The 15,437-nt window shown below is 43.5% G+C and overlaps 1 protein-coding gene across 1 annotated transcript in view; it reads left to right on the forward strand.

Moving 5' to 3' along the window:
- The window catches only part of LOC308293356 (snaclec purpureotin subunit beta-like), a 5,222-nt gene extending 1,996 nt beyond the window's left edge, over positions 1–3,226 (forward strand). The window contains exons 2-3 of the mRNA XM_080735830.1: positions 1–150; positions 2,852–3,226. Coding sequence (XP_080591956.1) covers positions 1–150; positions 2,852–3,144 — 443 coding nt within the window. The 3' untranslated portion in view covers positions 3,145–3,226. The remainder of the gene's footprint in view (positions 151–2,851) is intronic.
- The last annotated feature ends 12,211 nt before the right edge of the window (positions 3,227–15,437 follow it).

A 15,437-nucleotide genomic window follows, 5' to 3' on the forward strand; every position in this document is an offset into this window, starting at 1 on the left:
GCACAGTGCACGCCGTTCCCTCTGCTGCTCCCGTCATGATGATACGTGGAAGCTGTCCACGGTTCTGGTGGAGCTACAACAATCGTTGCTACAAGTTCGTCCATACAAGACTGAGCTGGCACGATGCAGAGAATAACTGCCTGTCTGAAGGTAGGTAGACAGACTGATAGACAGATAGAGAGTTAGATAGATAGATAGATAGATAGATAGATAGATAGATAGATAGATAGATATATGGAAGTTTTTTACATGGTCGTTTTTTACAACACAGGTTCACGTTTTAGATTGTAATTAGAGAAAAGAAAAGGTAATAATAATAATAAGGGTAATAATAATAATAATAATAATAATAATAATAATGCATTTTATTTAAAGGCGCTTTTCAGGACACTCAAGGTCGCCGTACAATTCAAAAAGACAATCATTAAAAACAGGCAAAGCATACATAAACATGTCAACAACAGAATATACAATATATCAAAAATCTATAAAGAAAATAGACACTGAAATAGAACAAATAATACATCATTATGTCAAGATCAATAGTAAAAGAGGAGTGAGGGTAGGTATACAGATAAAAGGGGTGATGTGGGTGTGTTAGAGTGAGTAGGTCAGTTTGAACAGGTGAGTTTTGAGTTGGGATTTGAAAGTGGTTATGGAGTCAGACTGTCGGATGTGAGGGGGTAAGGAGTTCCAGAGTCTGGGTGCAGTACAGCTAAAAGCCCTGGCACCCATGGTGCCGATGCGGGCACTGTCAGGGGGCCAGTAGAGGAGCCCAGCTGACGAGGAGCGCAGGGAACGGGAGGGGACATAGCCACGGAGAAGGTCAGAGAGGTAGGTGGGGGCGACTCCGGGCGAGGTTATGGAGAGCTTTGTAGGTGAGGAGGAGGTTTTTGTAATCGATATGGTAGTGAATGGGGAGCCGTTGGATGAGGATGGGGGTGATGTGGGCGGATAGTTTAGTGCGGGTGATGAATTCTGAATGATTTGTAGTTTATTGAGTAGTTTGGAGGTAGGCCAGAGAGAGGGGATGTTTTCATTTACTTTGTTCTATGGTTTTAGCACGTTTAGTGATTTTGATTTCATTGTTTGGGGGCATGTGTACAAGTGACTAAACGTGTCTTTTTAGACACAATAAGTGTAAATATTACTATTTACAGTAACACTACTGGCCCCCATAAGTCACATAGCCTACATAGAGACCGAACAGCCCCGCCCCCAGCAATTCATTTCAATGCAAGTGCTCAGTGGCGTTTTGAAGCATGTGGAAGTAGACACATAATTATGTGCCAAAATGTTTGACGTTGAGACGTAATGACTTCACGAACGCCGTCGACGTCCATTGAACCCCATAGCAGACCCCAGCGATTCATTAGTCTGAAGGTTCATTAGTCCAAAGGTTCATTAGTCCAAAGGTTCATTAGTCCAAAGGTTCATTAGTCCAAAGGTTCATTAGTCCAAAGGTTCAGGTTCATTAGTCCAAAGGTTCATTAGTCCAAAGGTTCAGATTCATTAGTCCAAAGGTTCATTAGTCCGAAGGTTCATTAGTCCAAAGATTCATTAGTCCAAAGGTTCATTAGTCCAAAGATTCATTAGTCCAAAGATTCATTAGTCCAAAGGTTCATTAGTCCAAAGATTCATTAGTCCAAAGATTCATTAGTCCAAAGATTCATTAGTCCAAAGGTTCATTAGTCCAAAGGTTCATTAGTCCAAAGGTTCATTAGTCCAAAGGTTCATTAGTCCAAAGATTCATTAATCCAAATTTGTTAAGAATACTATGCCTAACTAACTCTAACCCTAACCTCAGTAACCCTAGCTACATTCGGACTAATGAACCTTCGGACTAATGAACCTTCGGACTAATGAACCTTCAGACTTATGGGCAATCCCCTTTTGCTTGTGCATGTATTTTTCACCCCACCTGCAGTTCCAGCTTTGGCCACTGGTCTAGCCCTGGGTTCTGGGGGTTGGACACATCAGCCAATGAAAGACAGTGGTGCATATTGAGAATGGGCTTGTTGGGCCCTATTTTCTTCCATGCTAAATCCTAAACCCCTAAACTTCTTATGAATTATTTTTGAAGAACATTTTTAAACAGTTCAAATAGCTAATCTAAAAGCTCACAACGTGTTGATGTAGATCGGCTAATTGAAGTATTTAAAAAAGTTTAGGGGTTTAGCTTGGTGAAAATAGGGCCCATTGAGTCTAAAAATACATATTTAGCCACTTGATTGATCCATGGCGTGAGTAGGCTAATTCATAGAAAAAAAGTCATGTTGTTGGTTAGGCCTGGAAAACAATATTATTCAAAAATTACCCTACAAAAACAAATACGTTGCTACATACTGTACATGTACTGTAATACACTACAATGTGTGCCCGGCCTGAATGGGTTAACTACTCCTTTAAGGTTAGGTTACAAAATGAAAATAATGAAAAAGAAAATAATGAACAATACAGAGCAGTCGGAAATGTTGTTAAAAAGTAACCAAAGTTTCAGAACAGTCAATGCTACACACTGTAAATGTCTGGGAGAGTGTTTTCTGCTGGTGTTTCAGTCCGACTGTATCAAAGGGTGCGTTCAGAAATGCGCACCGGGTGTGTGCTCAGTGTAGTGAGTGCCTAAACCTAACCCTATTCAGTAAAACTATGCCTGCCCTAAACCCAACCCTAACCCTAACCTTAACCTCAGTAAAACTATGCCTAAAACTAACCCTAACCCTAACCAGACCCGGTCTGCATTTCCGAACGCACCCTTTGATGCACTCGGACTGAAACACCAGTAGAAAACACTCTCCCGTAAACGTCTCATCGATATCACGTCATAACACAAATCCTCATACTTATACAGGAGGCCACCTGGTGTCCATCCACAGTGCGGAGGAGGACAACTTCGTCCTGCAGTTGATCCAGAACCTGGACCCATCACCCGAGTTCACCTGGACTGGACTGAATGATCTCTATGTGGAGGGTAGATGGCTGTGGTCTGATGATGGAACATCCACTGTGGGCTACACCGGGTGGCACAGTAGTAATCCAAATGGTGGCACAGGTGAAAACTGTGTGGCAGCAAACTGTGCCTCTCAGACCTGGTGTGACCAGCCATGTTCTACTACACGTCCTTCTGTGTGTGTTCGTACATAAACACCTTGTTGAGTGGAATGTGTGATTCAGCCTGTTGACTGGGTACTCCACAATAAAAGTTGACTGGGTACTGTGTCTCAACAATAAAAGTGGCTGAAATCTAATCCATTGTGTTTACTGGTGCCATCATTTCAGCATGTCTGCATTAGTAAGGTCAGAGTCAGAGACTGCATTTGTATCAGTGGACATGAATAGGCTGTGCTTGAAGGTCATTATGTAATGGTGACACAACCACACATTGTTCAAGGTTTTAAAGAATAAAAGAAAAACACCATGACATTTATTACATGTTACATTACATTAAAAGTGAATTAGTTGCCCTAGCACAGGGGTCTTCAACAGGGGGTCCCCAGAGTTACTACAAGGGGTCCTCCAAATGTTTGAGTGATAGAAACTTTTTTTCTCCTTTTTTATATTAACCACTTGAACCCTAGCATCCATATTCTGAGAACTTTAGTCAAAAATAGCAGATCTACAAGCTCACAACGCCTCGCAGAAGGCATGGTGTAGAGGGAAAAAAAGAGCAGACAAAGTACAGAGTAAAAGGTCAAGTTTATTATGTAATGACAGTTCAAGTGGTTAAATATCTGAAAACACACATTGACATGGATCCAAAATACACTGATGATTGTGCTGTCACACGATGAAACTACAGTATATGGAATCTATGAACAGGTTGTGGGGGTCCCTGCTTCATCTCTCTCTCAACTAAGGGGTCCTTGGCCTGAAAACGTTGAAGACCCCTGCCCTATAAGCTGCTACTGTACCTGCTACAGAGATACCGAAAGGCCCTCTGTCTGCAACTGTTTGTCTTGTCATCGTACAGTCAACTCCAGTACTTCAGTAAAAGTACTGGAGTATAAGAGTACAGTCAACTCCAGTACTTCAGTAAAAGTACTGGAGTATAAGTGTACAGTCAACTCCAGTACTTCAGTAAAAGTACTGGAGTATAAGTGTACAGTCAACTCCAGTACTTCAGTAAAAGTACTGGAGTATAAGTGTACAGTCTATACTTACTATCATTGGCGCTGACCTTTCTCTATTCAAATGCCCCCCCCTAATTTCACTCACTGGTAAGAAGACTAAATAACGTCTTTACCCCCTTTTAGTAATGTTGTCTACCTTGGAGAGGCCCGTGAATGCGTTAAAAGGGGGGAGAAGACGTGATTTAGTCTACTTACCAGCGAGTGAAAATGCCTCAGCTAGAATGGGGGCGGACGGGGCTGAAGAGCAGCAGAGGCTCGATAAGAATGAGAACAGGCTCCATGCGACGCTACTTCCGGTCTGTGGCGAGATCAAAGCGTATCGCCACTCTGCTTACACTGCTCTGGTGTGATCTATCCCTATGGAATTTATTGCATGCATGTGCAAATAAAAACAAACTTAATACTTCCTATGGTTAATATGAGCATCAAATCAATAATTCAAATGTGTTTTTTGTATGCATGCCATAAATTCCATAGGGATAGATCACACATGACATTTATGACATCATCAACTTGCGATAGGCATTTCCCCTACTGAGTGAAAGATTAGCTATTTCTAGAAGAAATAAAATATTTAGGGTGTTTTTAATTTTACATTGTAGTTATAGAGGACAATTATAATGTATTAAGGCATATTTGTCGTATTAGCCAGGGATACTTTTTTTTTTTTTTTTTTTTTTTTTAAACACTACCTTTATTTAGTTTTTTGTTGTTTTTTTGGACGAACAAGACAACATTTACTTGACAATAAAAAAAGACTGCTTACAGACAAAACATGAAGATAAAAAGAAAAGAAAAAAGAATACAACACCATACAAAAAACAAACAAAATACCTGACATTGACACAACACATAAAAATATTTAAATAATTGTGATACAAAGAGCACATAGGCTGCGACTACCTTACTCCTGGTTCCTCCATTAAGTGAGAGAGATCATTGCCCTTGACATATTGAATAAAATTCCCCCATATTTTCTCAAATAGCTCTTGTTTATAAATTCTTGAGAGTGTAAGTGATTCTTTCTAAGGGAAGACACAAAGATAAACCATTGAGCAATGCTAGGTTTCCCTGTCTTTTTCCATGAAAGGGCGATAACCCTTTTGGCTTGTAAGAACCCAAGGTCCAGAAATTTTATTTTGCAGTTTTTTTTATCTTATGACCAATCGGGTAAAGGCCTAGTAAAAAAGAGTTTTGGATCCAGCACAATGTTGATAAGTAGTATCTGTTGTAACTCCTTTTTAACCTCCTCCCAAAACTCCTTTTAATATTATTGGGCATGCCCACAAACAGTGGAACAAGGTGCCTTTATCATCATTACATCTGATACAAGTGTCTGGGATATTGGAATTAAATTTGTTTATTTTTTCTGGCGTGATGTACACCCTCATCAGCCAATTATTGTAGCAATTTTAAACAGGTATTACTAGTCTGTGCCTGAGCCTCCTCACAGGCTGTGTTAAACTCATCCATTGTTAGTTCCCCTTGTAAATCAGAGTTCCAGGCATTAAATCTAGATTCAGATGTTTCGGGCGAGAAGTCCACCAGGAGAGTATAAAATCCAGATATGATGCCCCGTTCAAAAGGATTCCTATAATGAGAGCTCTTTCTATTATCGACAGAGGAGGGATCGTCAGAGACAGTGCTTGTTTAACCTTTATAAAGTCCCTGAGTTGGATACATTTAAACAGGTGTGTTCTAGGAATATTAAATTGGGCCATAAGTTCTTCAAATGAAAGAAGAGTCTTATTCTTACCAAAAACATCTTTTAGTTGTTTAATTCCTTTTCCAGCCCAAAGCTTAAAACCTCCATCCGCCCTACCCGGGGCGAATGCCTCATTCCCCCAAATCGGGCTGAAGCGAGAAATGGGGATGGTATCGCACAAATATTTCCGAACATCCTGCCATACCTTGATCATGTTTTTAACAATAGGATTGGTTGTAGCTTTTTTAAGTTTACTTAATGAGTTAGAATAGAGATAATTGGGCATCGAGATCTTTAAGGAACCTGATTCAGTGGGTGCGTTTATATGCATATTCAGAATGGCATTCAGAATATTCCGAATAGAGCTTCATACCCAAACGTTTACATGGGACCTGAATACAAGTATCCCTCATTCCACTGTCGTTTACATGACCAAAGGATTCATTCGGAATAGAACTTTGGGCATGCGCAAAGTAGGCCTACTTCAGGTCGGAGAAGGGGGGGGGGGGGGGGGGCAGTTCAGACAGCAGTTAATTCCGAATGGAGCGTTTATATGACAAATATATCCCGATTGAAACTCTTCAGACCAGAATGAAAATTAATTCGGGTCAGACCAGAATGGCCATTCCTAAACGTTTATATGAGCATTTCTATTCTGAATGAGCAGTCATTCCGAATATAAGTGGAATACATCTGTGCATATAAACGCCCCCAATGTGTCTCCATTTAGGAGACCCCTCCTCTGTATAATAGAACATTATAGTCCTCAGCTGTGCTGCCCAGTAGTACCACAGCATATTCGGGCATTTTAGACCTCCCCTATCATAGGACAAATATAGTAGGGAAAGCCGGAGTCTGGGGCAACGATTATTCCAAATAAAATTTCGAAACAACTTTTCCATTTTAGGGAAGAAACCGACAGGAGGCCGACAGGAGGCCAGGGATCCTTTTAACCAAAACCGTGCACAGAAATTATGGAAACTTGACTTGGGTCCATAACATCTCCCCTTTAATAATACCAATCGGTATTGTGTTTTATATAATTTTTATTGTTGTTAGTCACCTTGTCTTTAACGAGGTACAGCTTGTAAGCCTTGGGCATTCGTGGAATGAGCAACACAGCCAAACGTGTGGGTAGAAACATTTTGACAAAATGGCCTGTAATATTGTTCTGCTGGCATTCACTCTCGTTTTGGGCTTCAAGTGCTGGCAGGAGTGTGCCAATCACAGGTGTGTGCCAGTCACAGGTGTGTGCCAATCACAGGTGTGTTTATGTTTTTACATAAAACCCCCCCCCAACAGGTTGAACATACATGGCCAGGATAAGAAAACATACAAAAAAATAAAAATAAAAATAAAAAAAAGTTTGTCAATAACATGTTTTTGAGTTTCTCCAGTGCTGTGCTTAAGATGTCCAGTATGTTTTCTTTTGCACCGTTGGATCAAGCAATGGATAGTAGAGATCATGTCCATCAGTGTGAGGGTCCATTGTGAGACTTCGAATTTGGGACCTAATGCTATCCTCCAGGATGACAAGGCTCGCCCCCACAGAGCCAGGATCATCAGAGAGTACTCAGAATTTGGGAGTGGAGAGGATGGAAGTCCAGACCTCAACCCAATTTGTGGGATCAGCTTGGGTGAGCTGTAAGTTCTAGAGAGACCAACAGAACCACGTTGGCTGATAAATCCTGGTTGACGAATGGGATGCCATCCCACAGCAACATGTGGCTAGGTTGGTGTGAATCCATGGCCAGGCTGTGCTCACTGAGTCTGTACATTGTTAAGGTTTTTCTCACTTTGTTATCAGTCACCATGCTCAAATACTCGCTTACAATTACTCAGATTACTTTTACTCAGAGCCTCCAAAATATGGAAAAATCATTAAAATATATATATATTTTAACAGACATGACTGACACAATACATGTGTCTAGTAGTGGTTAGAGCGATGCCTTGCATGCAGGAGGTTGGTGGATCAAATCCCACATGCGGTTGATATCAGCATAAGCATTCAACCATGACATTTGGTAGACTTGTACAGTGTGGGTCCCTGAACATTGTCTGATATGGAAGCCATCCCAAAAATGCCTCTCCTTGATGGCTATTTTAATATCTGCCATTACCAAATAATGTATTTTGCATCATAACTCATGAACCAAGCATGATAATAGAAACTATGTGATGTCTACACCTATGTTTTGATGGCCAGGGATTACAATGATATCATGTACAGCATCATAAACTGTCCAGGTGAATAGTTAATGGTCGATTCACTGATGTGAGAACCAAATCACAGTATTTTATGTCTGTTGCATATACAGTCTTTTGAATACATGTTGTGTAGAGTTCAATTTGTGTTTTTACCTATAACTTTACCGATTAGTGTAAAACTTTGCATGCACACTTCCAGATGCCAAGTAAAAACGTGTGCCCTGCATTTTTCACATCTGCCTTTTATAGCGCCACCAGAAGAAGGTCGACTTACGGTATACTTATGTAAAACACATTCTTCGATATTACTCTTTCAGATTTTATCCAAAAATCACACAAATCAGTACACAGTATCTCTACAGTGAAGTAATCATGACGGATTTGTCCGAACAAACTCCATATTCTATCTAATTGGCTAACATTGGATTCCAAAGTTTGCATGGTTGCTCCTTTTTGAACAAAATGCCTCAAATCATGAATGCAGCCTGCTACAGTATGTGTGTGAAATTTTGCACACACATTCCCAGAATTTCCCACTAGGCCATTGCAAACAGACCACTTAGGGGCGAGCCCAACTTGTTTCCAATGGCTTTTGAAAGAATTATACCCATACCTAACCTCATGCCAAAAATCAAAATCTTATCACCAATTGCACAATTGTTATGATTTTTTATATATTAAATCCCAATTTATGGCATTTTAGGCTCCTGGCAGCCTTTGTGGATGCCCTCTTGAAAATGATGCCTTTCCAGAAGTTTGTTTTTCTTAATTATTTAGGGTGTTATTTAGCATACCCAATAGTACCAGAATCCATTGAAAATCTCTTCCATCAATTATTTGGGGTTTCAATACTGACCTATTCAATTGGATTCATTGCAAACAGACAGACCACTAGGGTTTTTTTGTAAACCTTATAACCATACCTAACATACCAAAAATCAAAAACTTGTCACCAAGTGCCCAATATTTACGAATTCCCTCCCAGCTATAGGGTTTGACACAAACATTACTTGTCTAGGGTAAATAATGAAGCAGTTAGGGTATGTTAATGAATGTTTGTCGATCTTGGACGCCATCTTGAAAATGACACCTTTCTAGTGGTCAAACTTTGGAAAACTTTTAGTATGTTATTATTAAGGACACCTAATACTACACAAAACAGTTGAAAAACGTTTTGTTGCAATTTTGGGGGGGGTTAGGTGCTTTTTTTCCATAACTGCACCCACCTACCTCCTCTTATGGAATTCATCCACAAGATCAACATCCAGGGAAGACTGTGAAAGTGATTTTAGAGGAACTACCTTTAGTAAAAACGTTCTCTCCATAAATGGTTGCCAATAATTAGAGAGATCCCCACATTCTGTGCTTTGTAAAGGGCAGTTGAAGCAATAGATCCCCACATTCTGTGCTTTGTAAAGGGCAGTTGAAGCAATGGTTAAAACGCTCACAAACATGTAACCACCTATAAGCAAAGAGTTGATGCCTGTACGAATTAGTCTGTCAGGTTAGTCTTTATGTGTGGTTTTTAACTTATTTCTGGCACTAGGTGTCAGGATCTGTCTCCTTGTACCCTTATTTTGTAGTGTTGTTAAGTGTTTCCTGTATTGCCAAGTTACTGTTGCCTGTCTTGTCTCACGTCCCTGTGATTAGTTATTGTCCTCCACCTGTGTCCTGTTAGTCTTCAGCCAATCATTAGTGTTGTGTCTATTTAAACCCTCACTTCCTTGTGTGCCCTTGTCAGATCTTAAAGCGTTGTCATGCTGTTGTTTTCTAAGTCCTGTGTGTGTTTGAGAATAAATCAGTATACATTTGACCTCCGCCGCTCCCGTCGACACCGGCATACCCCATTACCCAGCGACACAGAGTCACCGCCACCCAGCAGCACCGGAGAGGCTCAGCCGCCACCCAGCAGCAAGGGAGAGGCTCAGCCGCCACCCAGCAGCGCCAGAGAGGCTGCGTCGCCGCTCAGCAGCGCCGGAGAGGCCGTGTCGCTGTCCAGCAGCGCCGGAGAGGCCGTGTCGATGTCCAGCAGCGCTGGAGAGGCCGTGTCACCGCCGCAGCTCAACGCCGGAGAGGCCGCGACGCCACAACAGCTCACCGCCGCAAAGCCCACGCCGCCCCAGCTCAACGACCCAAATCCCACGCCGCCGCAGCTCAACGCCACAGAGGCCCCGTCCTCGCAGTTCAGCACCTCAGAGGCCCCGTCCTCGCAGTTCAGCACCTCAGAGGCCCCGTCCTCGCAGTTCAGCACCTCAGAGGCCCCGTCCTCGCAGCTCAGCACCTCAGAGGCCCCGTCCTCGCAGTTCAGCACCTCAGAGGCCCCGTCCTCGCAGTTCAGCACCTCAGAGGACCCGTCCTCGCAGTTCAGCACCTCAGAGGACCCGTCCTCGCAGTTCAGCACCTCAGAGGACCCGTCCTCGCAGTTCAGCACCTCAGAGGACCCGTCCTCGCAGTTCAGCACCTCAGAGGACCCGTCCTCGCAGTTCAGCACCTCAGAGGCCCCGCCGTCACAGCTCGGCGCGACGCCGGTCGACAACACCAAAGACAACCAACCACTCAAGAGGTCAGCCTCTGCCCCTTTATGTATGTCAGCATGTCTATCTGCCAGTCTGCTCGTGCGTTTGTCGACTCCCCAGTCCTCTAGCTCAAACTCAAATGTTTACCCACAAGATGTGTCAGTCTGTCAAACTGCTTGTTGATCTGCATGTTTGTCAGTTTGTCAGTTAATTAGTCCGTCTTTGGGTTTGTCTGTATGTCTGAATGACCTTTTGCCATGCAAACCCAGTCAAATGTATTTGTTCTGACTTGTTAATGACAATTATGTGACCCGGTTTCCCTCCGTCCGACTCCCCTCCACCCACCATGTATGGTGTTCTGACATTTATTATGGGATGTCTGGGGTCCATCCCTTGAGGGGGGTACTGTCAGGATCTGTCTCTTATTTTGTAGTGTTGTTTAGTGTTTCCTGTATTGCCAAGTTACTGTTGCCTGTCTTGTCTCACCTCCCTGTGATTAGTTATTGTTCTCCACCTGTGTCCTGTTAGTCTTCAGCCAATCATGTGTTAGTGTTGTGTCTATTTAAACCCTCACTTCCTTGTGTGCCCTTGTCAGATCTTAAAGTGTTGTCATGCTGTTGTGTTCCAGTCCTGTAAAGTCCTGTGTGTTTGATAATAAATCAGTATACTTTTGACCTGCTCTGCTCCTGCCTGTCTGTTCTGCTCCTGGGTCCAACAATCCTGCCTCACAACATGACACTAGGCACTTTGTCGCACTAGGCATTCTGTTGCGCCAAGCACCTGTTTTTGTTGTGTAGTTGTTCTGTAATGTTCTGTTCTTTTTTTTTGTTAGTTTTGTTTCTTGTTTTTTGTCCTAAGGACAACGGATGAAATTATCCTTAGCTAACTCTGGCTGGTTTACACTGAGATCATATGTATTCTTTCGCAATATGTCAATATCTCTGTGTCCATGAACTGGTACTGTCCTGTCTAAATAAATAAAGCTCATCGAATTTCCAGAGCAGTGAGATCGAAATCAAAACCACACTTTCTGTGGTGACCCTGCTGATTGCATTGATCCAACATGCCAACAGTCATTGTGAGAGTTGTATATTATTACACACACACACACACACACACACACACACACACACACACACACACACACACACACACACACACACACACACACATACAGGTATACATATACTACAGTTTAAACATACATATACATATATACACATCTAAATGATTTCAAACTATCTCTGTGCTTGTTTTAAATAGTGTTTTAAATGTGATCATATCAGCACATACACACCAGGCCAGAGAGTGGAGCTCACTGTGAACTGACAGTTAAATATGATGCTGTATAATAACTAGTAAGACACCTCAGGGTGACTTGCGACCTCAGGGTGACATGCGACCTCGAGGTTGCGCCAATTCTTGGCCATCTGGCCAACCACAGCGTTTCTCTGACGATTCTAGTTGTTGTCATTCTGGGGGGAGTTTGTTCATGTTTTTGTGAGGGTATCAACCCTAGGAGACACGGGGAGAACATGCAAACTACACCCCAAAAGACCCTATCGCCAACCCCACCTAGGGTGTGGGCGCTGATGATGCGGAGGGAGGAACACGCCGCCCATATATGTCCTTAATATTGATTGATGTGTTATTGTTGTATTATTATTATTATCGTTGTAATATTGTTGCTGTGATGATGAAATGCCTGTATAGCACTTTGGTACAAAGGAAGTTGTTTTAAATGTGCTTTATAAATAAACGTGATTTGATTTGATTTGATTTGATTTTGATAACATAATATCCTTAATAATGTCCTTAATATTGACAATATAGGAGTCTCCATATATGGGCATAAAACGTACGTAAGTAATGCCAAGCAGGGCCTTGGTGAGTTAGGGCCTTGGTTTGATGCCTGTGGATCTCCATATATGGGCATAAGGGGGTACCCTAACATTCTAATTTTCTGCCTGGGATCATTTATGACATCAGAAATCTCCATGTATGGACATAAAAGGTTTTTTTCCTTTTCTGGGAATGACCATATATGGACTTTTTATTTTATTTTATCCTTTATTAATAATAATATGTATCCATACAATATATGTTATGCCCATACATGGAGATGGGCATAAAAAAACGTACGTTAATTAGTAATGCAAAGCAGGGCCTTGGTGAGTTAGGGCATTGGTTTGATGCCTGTGGATCTCCATATATGGGCCATATATGGTACCCTAACATTCTCATTTTCAACCTGGAATTTATGACATCAGCAATCTCCATGTATGGGCATAAAAGGTTTTTTTCTTTTTCTGGGAAGGACCATATATGGACTTTTATACCCTGAGAAATCTTGTAGCTTGTCTGACTGTCAGTACAGGAAGTGATGTCACATAACATCATTTTTATGCCCATATATGAGTAATTCTGTACCACATCACTGTGACTCACTGACATCACACTGACATCACTTCCTGTACAGCCGGACAGACAGACAGACAGACAGACAGACAGACAGACAGACAGACAAACGACAAGGTTTTTCAGGGTATAATGCGACCTTCGGTCGCAATCAGAAAGGGATAAAACTTTGCAGAGGAAATGTATACACATAGTGTAGTCACTGTAGTGTACAGATACCGTAACTGACTGGGAGTGTACATAATGTAACTAAATGGATTTTAAGAAGGTGAGAAAAGGTAAAGAAAATCTGGGCCTGATGACAGCAGCATTATAAGGTACTGTAACAGTGCAAAGAAGGTGACGGTGAAGCTAATCTTTCCAGCGAAAAGATGACTTCTAAAGTAATAAATAAAATCAACCAACGAACCCGTTTCCTACAGAGGATCGCCCCAATGGTCAATTTCAACACACTGAAGACCATAGCTGGTGCAATAATCCAGCCCCTCTTTGACTACGGAGTCCACGTATGGTATCGTGACGCCCCACAAGCCCTTAACACTAAACTCCAAACAGCCCAAAACAAACTAATTAGGGTCCTGCTTAACCTTCCCTATCAGACTCACCTCACCGCTACTCACCAGTTAAGAGTGGGGTGGCTCAGAGTAGATGACAGAGTACAGCAACTTGCAATGGGCCTGGTGTACAAGATACACTACACCACTATGATACCCAAGTACCTGTCAAAATACTTTATAAACGTTAAGGATGTCCATAATTACAACACCAGAGGCAGCGCCACAGATCACTTTCAACCCAGAGTCAAAACCAACAAAGGGTCAAACTTGTTTACTGTCAATATTCCAGGATGACCTCCCACTTGGGTAATGACGCCCCCTGGCGATCATTCAGAGAAACTACTTCAGCTCCCGTACTAACGTAGGTAGGAAGGGCCTGTCACTCAAACCGGAGTGACCCGCCTCCAGGCTATATAAGCCCCCGGAGGCGGAAGTAACATCCTCTTTTCACTCTCTGCGATATCACATTCAGATAAGTTGAAACTCAGCCTTTGTATTATTATTCTTCGCGCATTAGCCTAAAGCGGTGGCATTGGAGTCGCCCACCGGCGAGTGTTGAATTAACCCGTACTTAAGAATACTTATTCTTGTTCCGTCCTAAATCGACGGTTATTTCCTTTTATAACAAAGGATTATTATTGCTTGTTCAGGCCTCCGCCGAAGCAAGCGTGGCATAGCATTAGCCGTTAGCTTGTTAGCTCGTCTGCTATTTGTTAACGTTAGCTACACTGCTTACCGCTTGTTCAGGCCCTGCCCGAATCAAGCGTGGCCTAGCCTTAGCCGTTAGCTTGTTAGCTCGTCTGCTTCTGGTTAACTCTATCTACAGTGCTTCGCCATGGTTCCTCTGGCCTTCCTGCCGAGGCAATGTCCAGGCTGTCCAGGACTCATCGACGGACAGGATCTTCACCCTCTCTGTGTCGGCTGCATGGGCGTTGCACACGCCTTCTCTGCACTGAGTCCTCAGGGGAGAGCAGGACCTTTCTGTGACTACTGCGTGGCCTACGACCACGATGTACTGATACACCGGTTCTACCTAGCCAGGGCAGGCCTCGGGGCCTGCGCTCCACCAGGTGGGTCCACTGCTCTCAACCCCACAGCCCAGTCTTTCCTTCCCCAGGCGGCCCGCACCGTTGGTCAAGGTGCGGCGCTGCCTTCTGGAGATCCGCTTGGCAAACAGCGCGCCATTCCAAGTCAAGATGGCGCCGTGCTACATGAGACACCGCCTGCCGCGCAACCGACCGCAGCTAGCTCCACTGTCACTGGAGCTGGCGGGTCTGGTGAAGTCGCCGCTAAGAAGGCGACCAAGAAGGCTAACATCCCTCCGGTAGCCTTTTCCCCTTCGGGCGCGGTGCCCAAAAAAAAAAAGAAACGCTCGGATGTGACCGTCGGGGACGTTCCCCTCGACGTGAGCATCACCAAAACAGTCCAGACTTTCAGGCGAGAGTCGGACCTGAGCTCCTGTCAGAGCGAGGGTTCTGGTTCTGAATACTCTGGATACACGGCCGAGGAGGAGGAGGACTCCGTCGAGGACGAGGGTTCTCGACTCACGGTCACTGTGAAAGGTAATGCCCCTGCGGCTCCAGCACGTCAACTGGACGCCGCAGGGAGCTCCCAGGCCTCCTCAGGCACCACTGCCCCTCCACCCGCCAGTCAAGCGAGTGAAGCGGGAGCAGAGGACGTCGATTCTGCAGCAGAAATGCTGGATCATCTCACAGTCTACATGAGAGCTCTGGCCAGAGTTGGAGAGGAGTTGCCACCTCCTCTCCCCTCTGAAGAGGCCGAGGATGATGACGAAATGCCCGGGCAGGAGCCTTCGGTTCCCGCCCCGTATGTCCTCTCCAGGCTGCCGCTGGTGAAAGGTTTCACCAAGGCCCTCCATTCCTCATGGAAGACACATAAA

Source organism: Nannobrachium achirus (genome assembly GCF_963921795.1).
Source record: "Nannobrachium achirus genome assembly, chromosome: 10".
NCBI classification, from domain to species: domain Eukaryota; kingdom Metazoa; phylum Chordata; class Actinopteri; order Myctophiformes; family Myctophidae; genus Nannobrachium; species Nannobrachium achirus.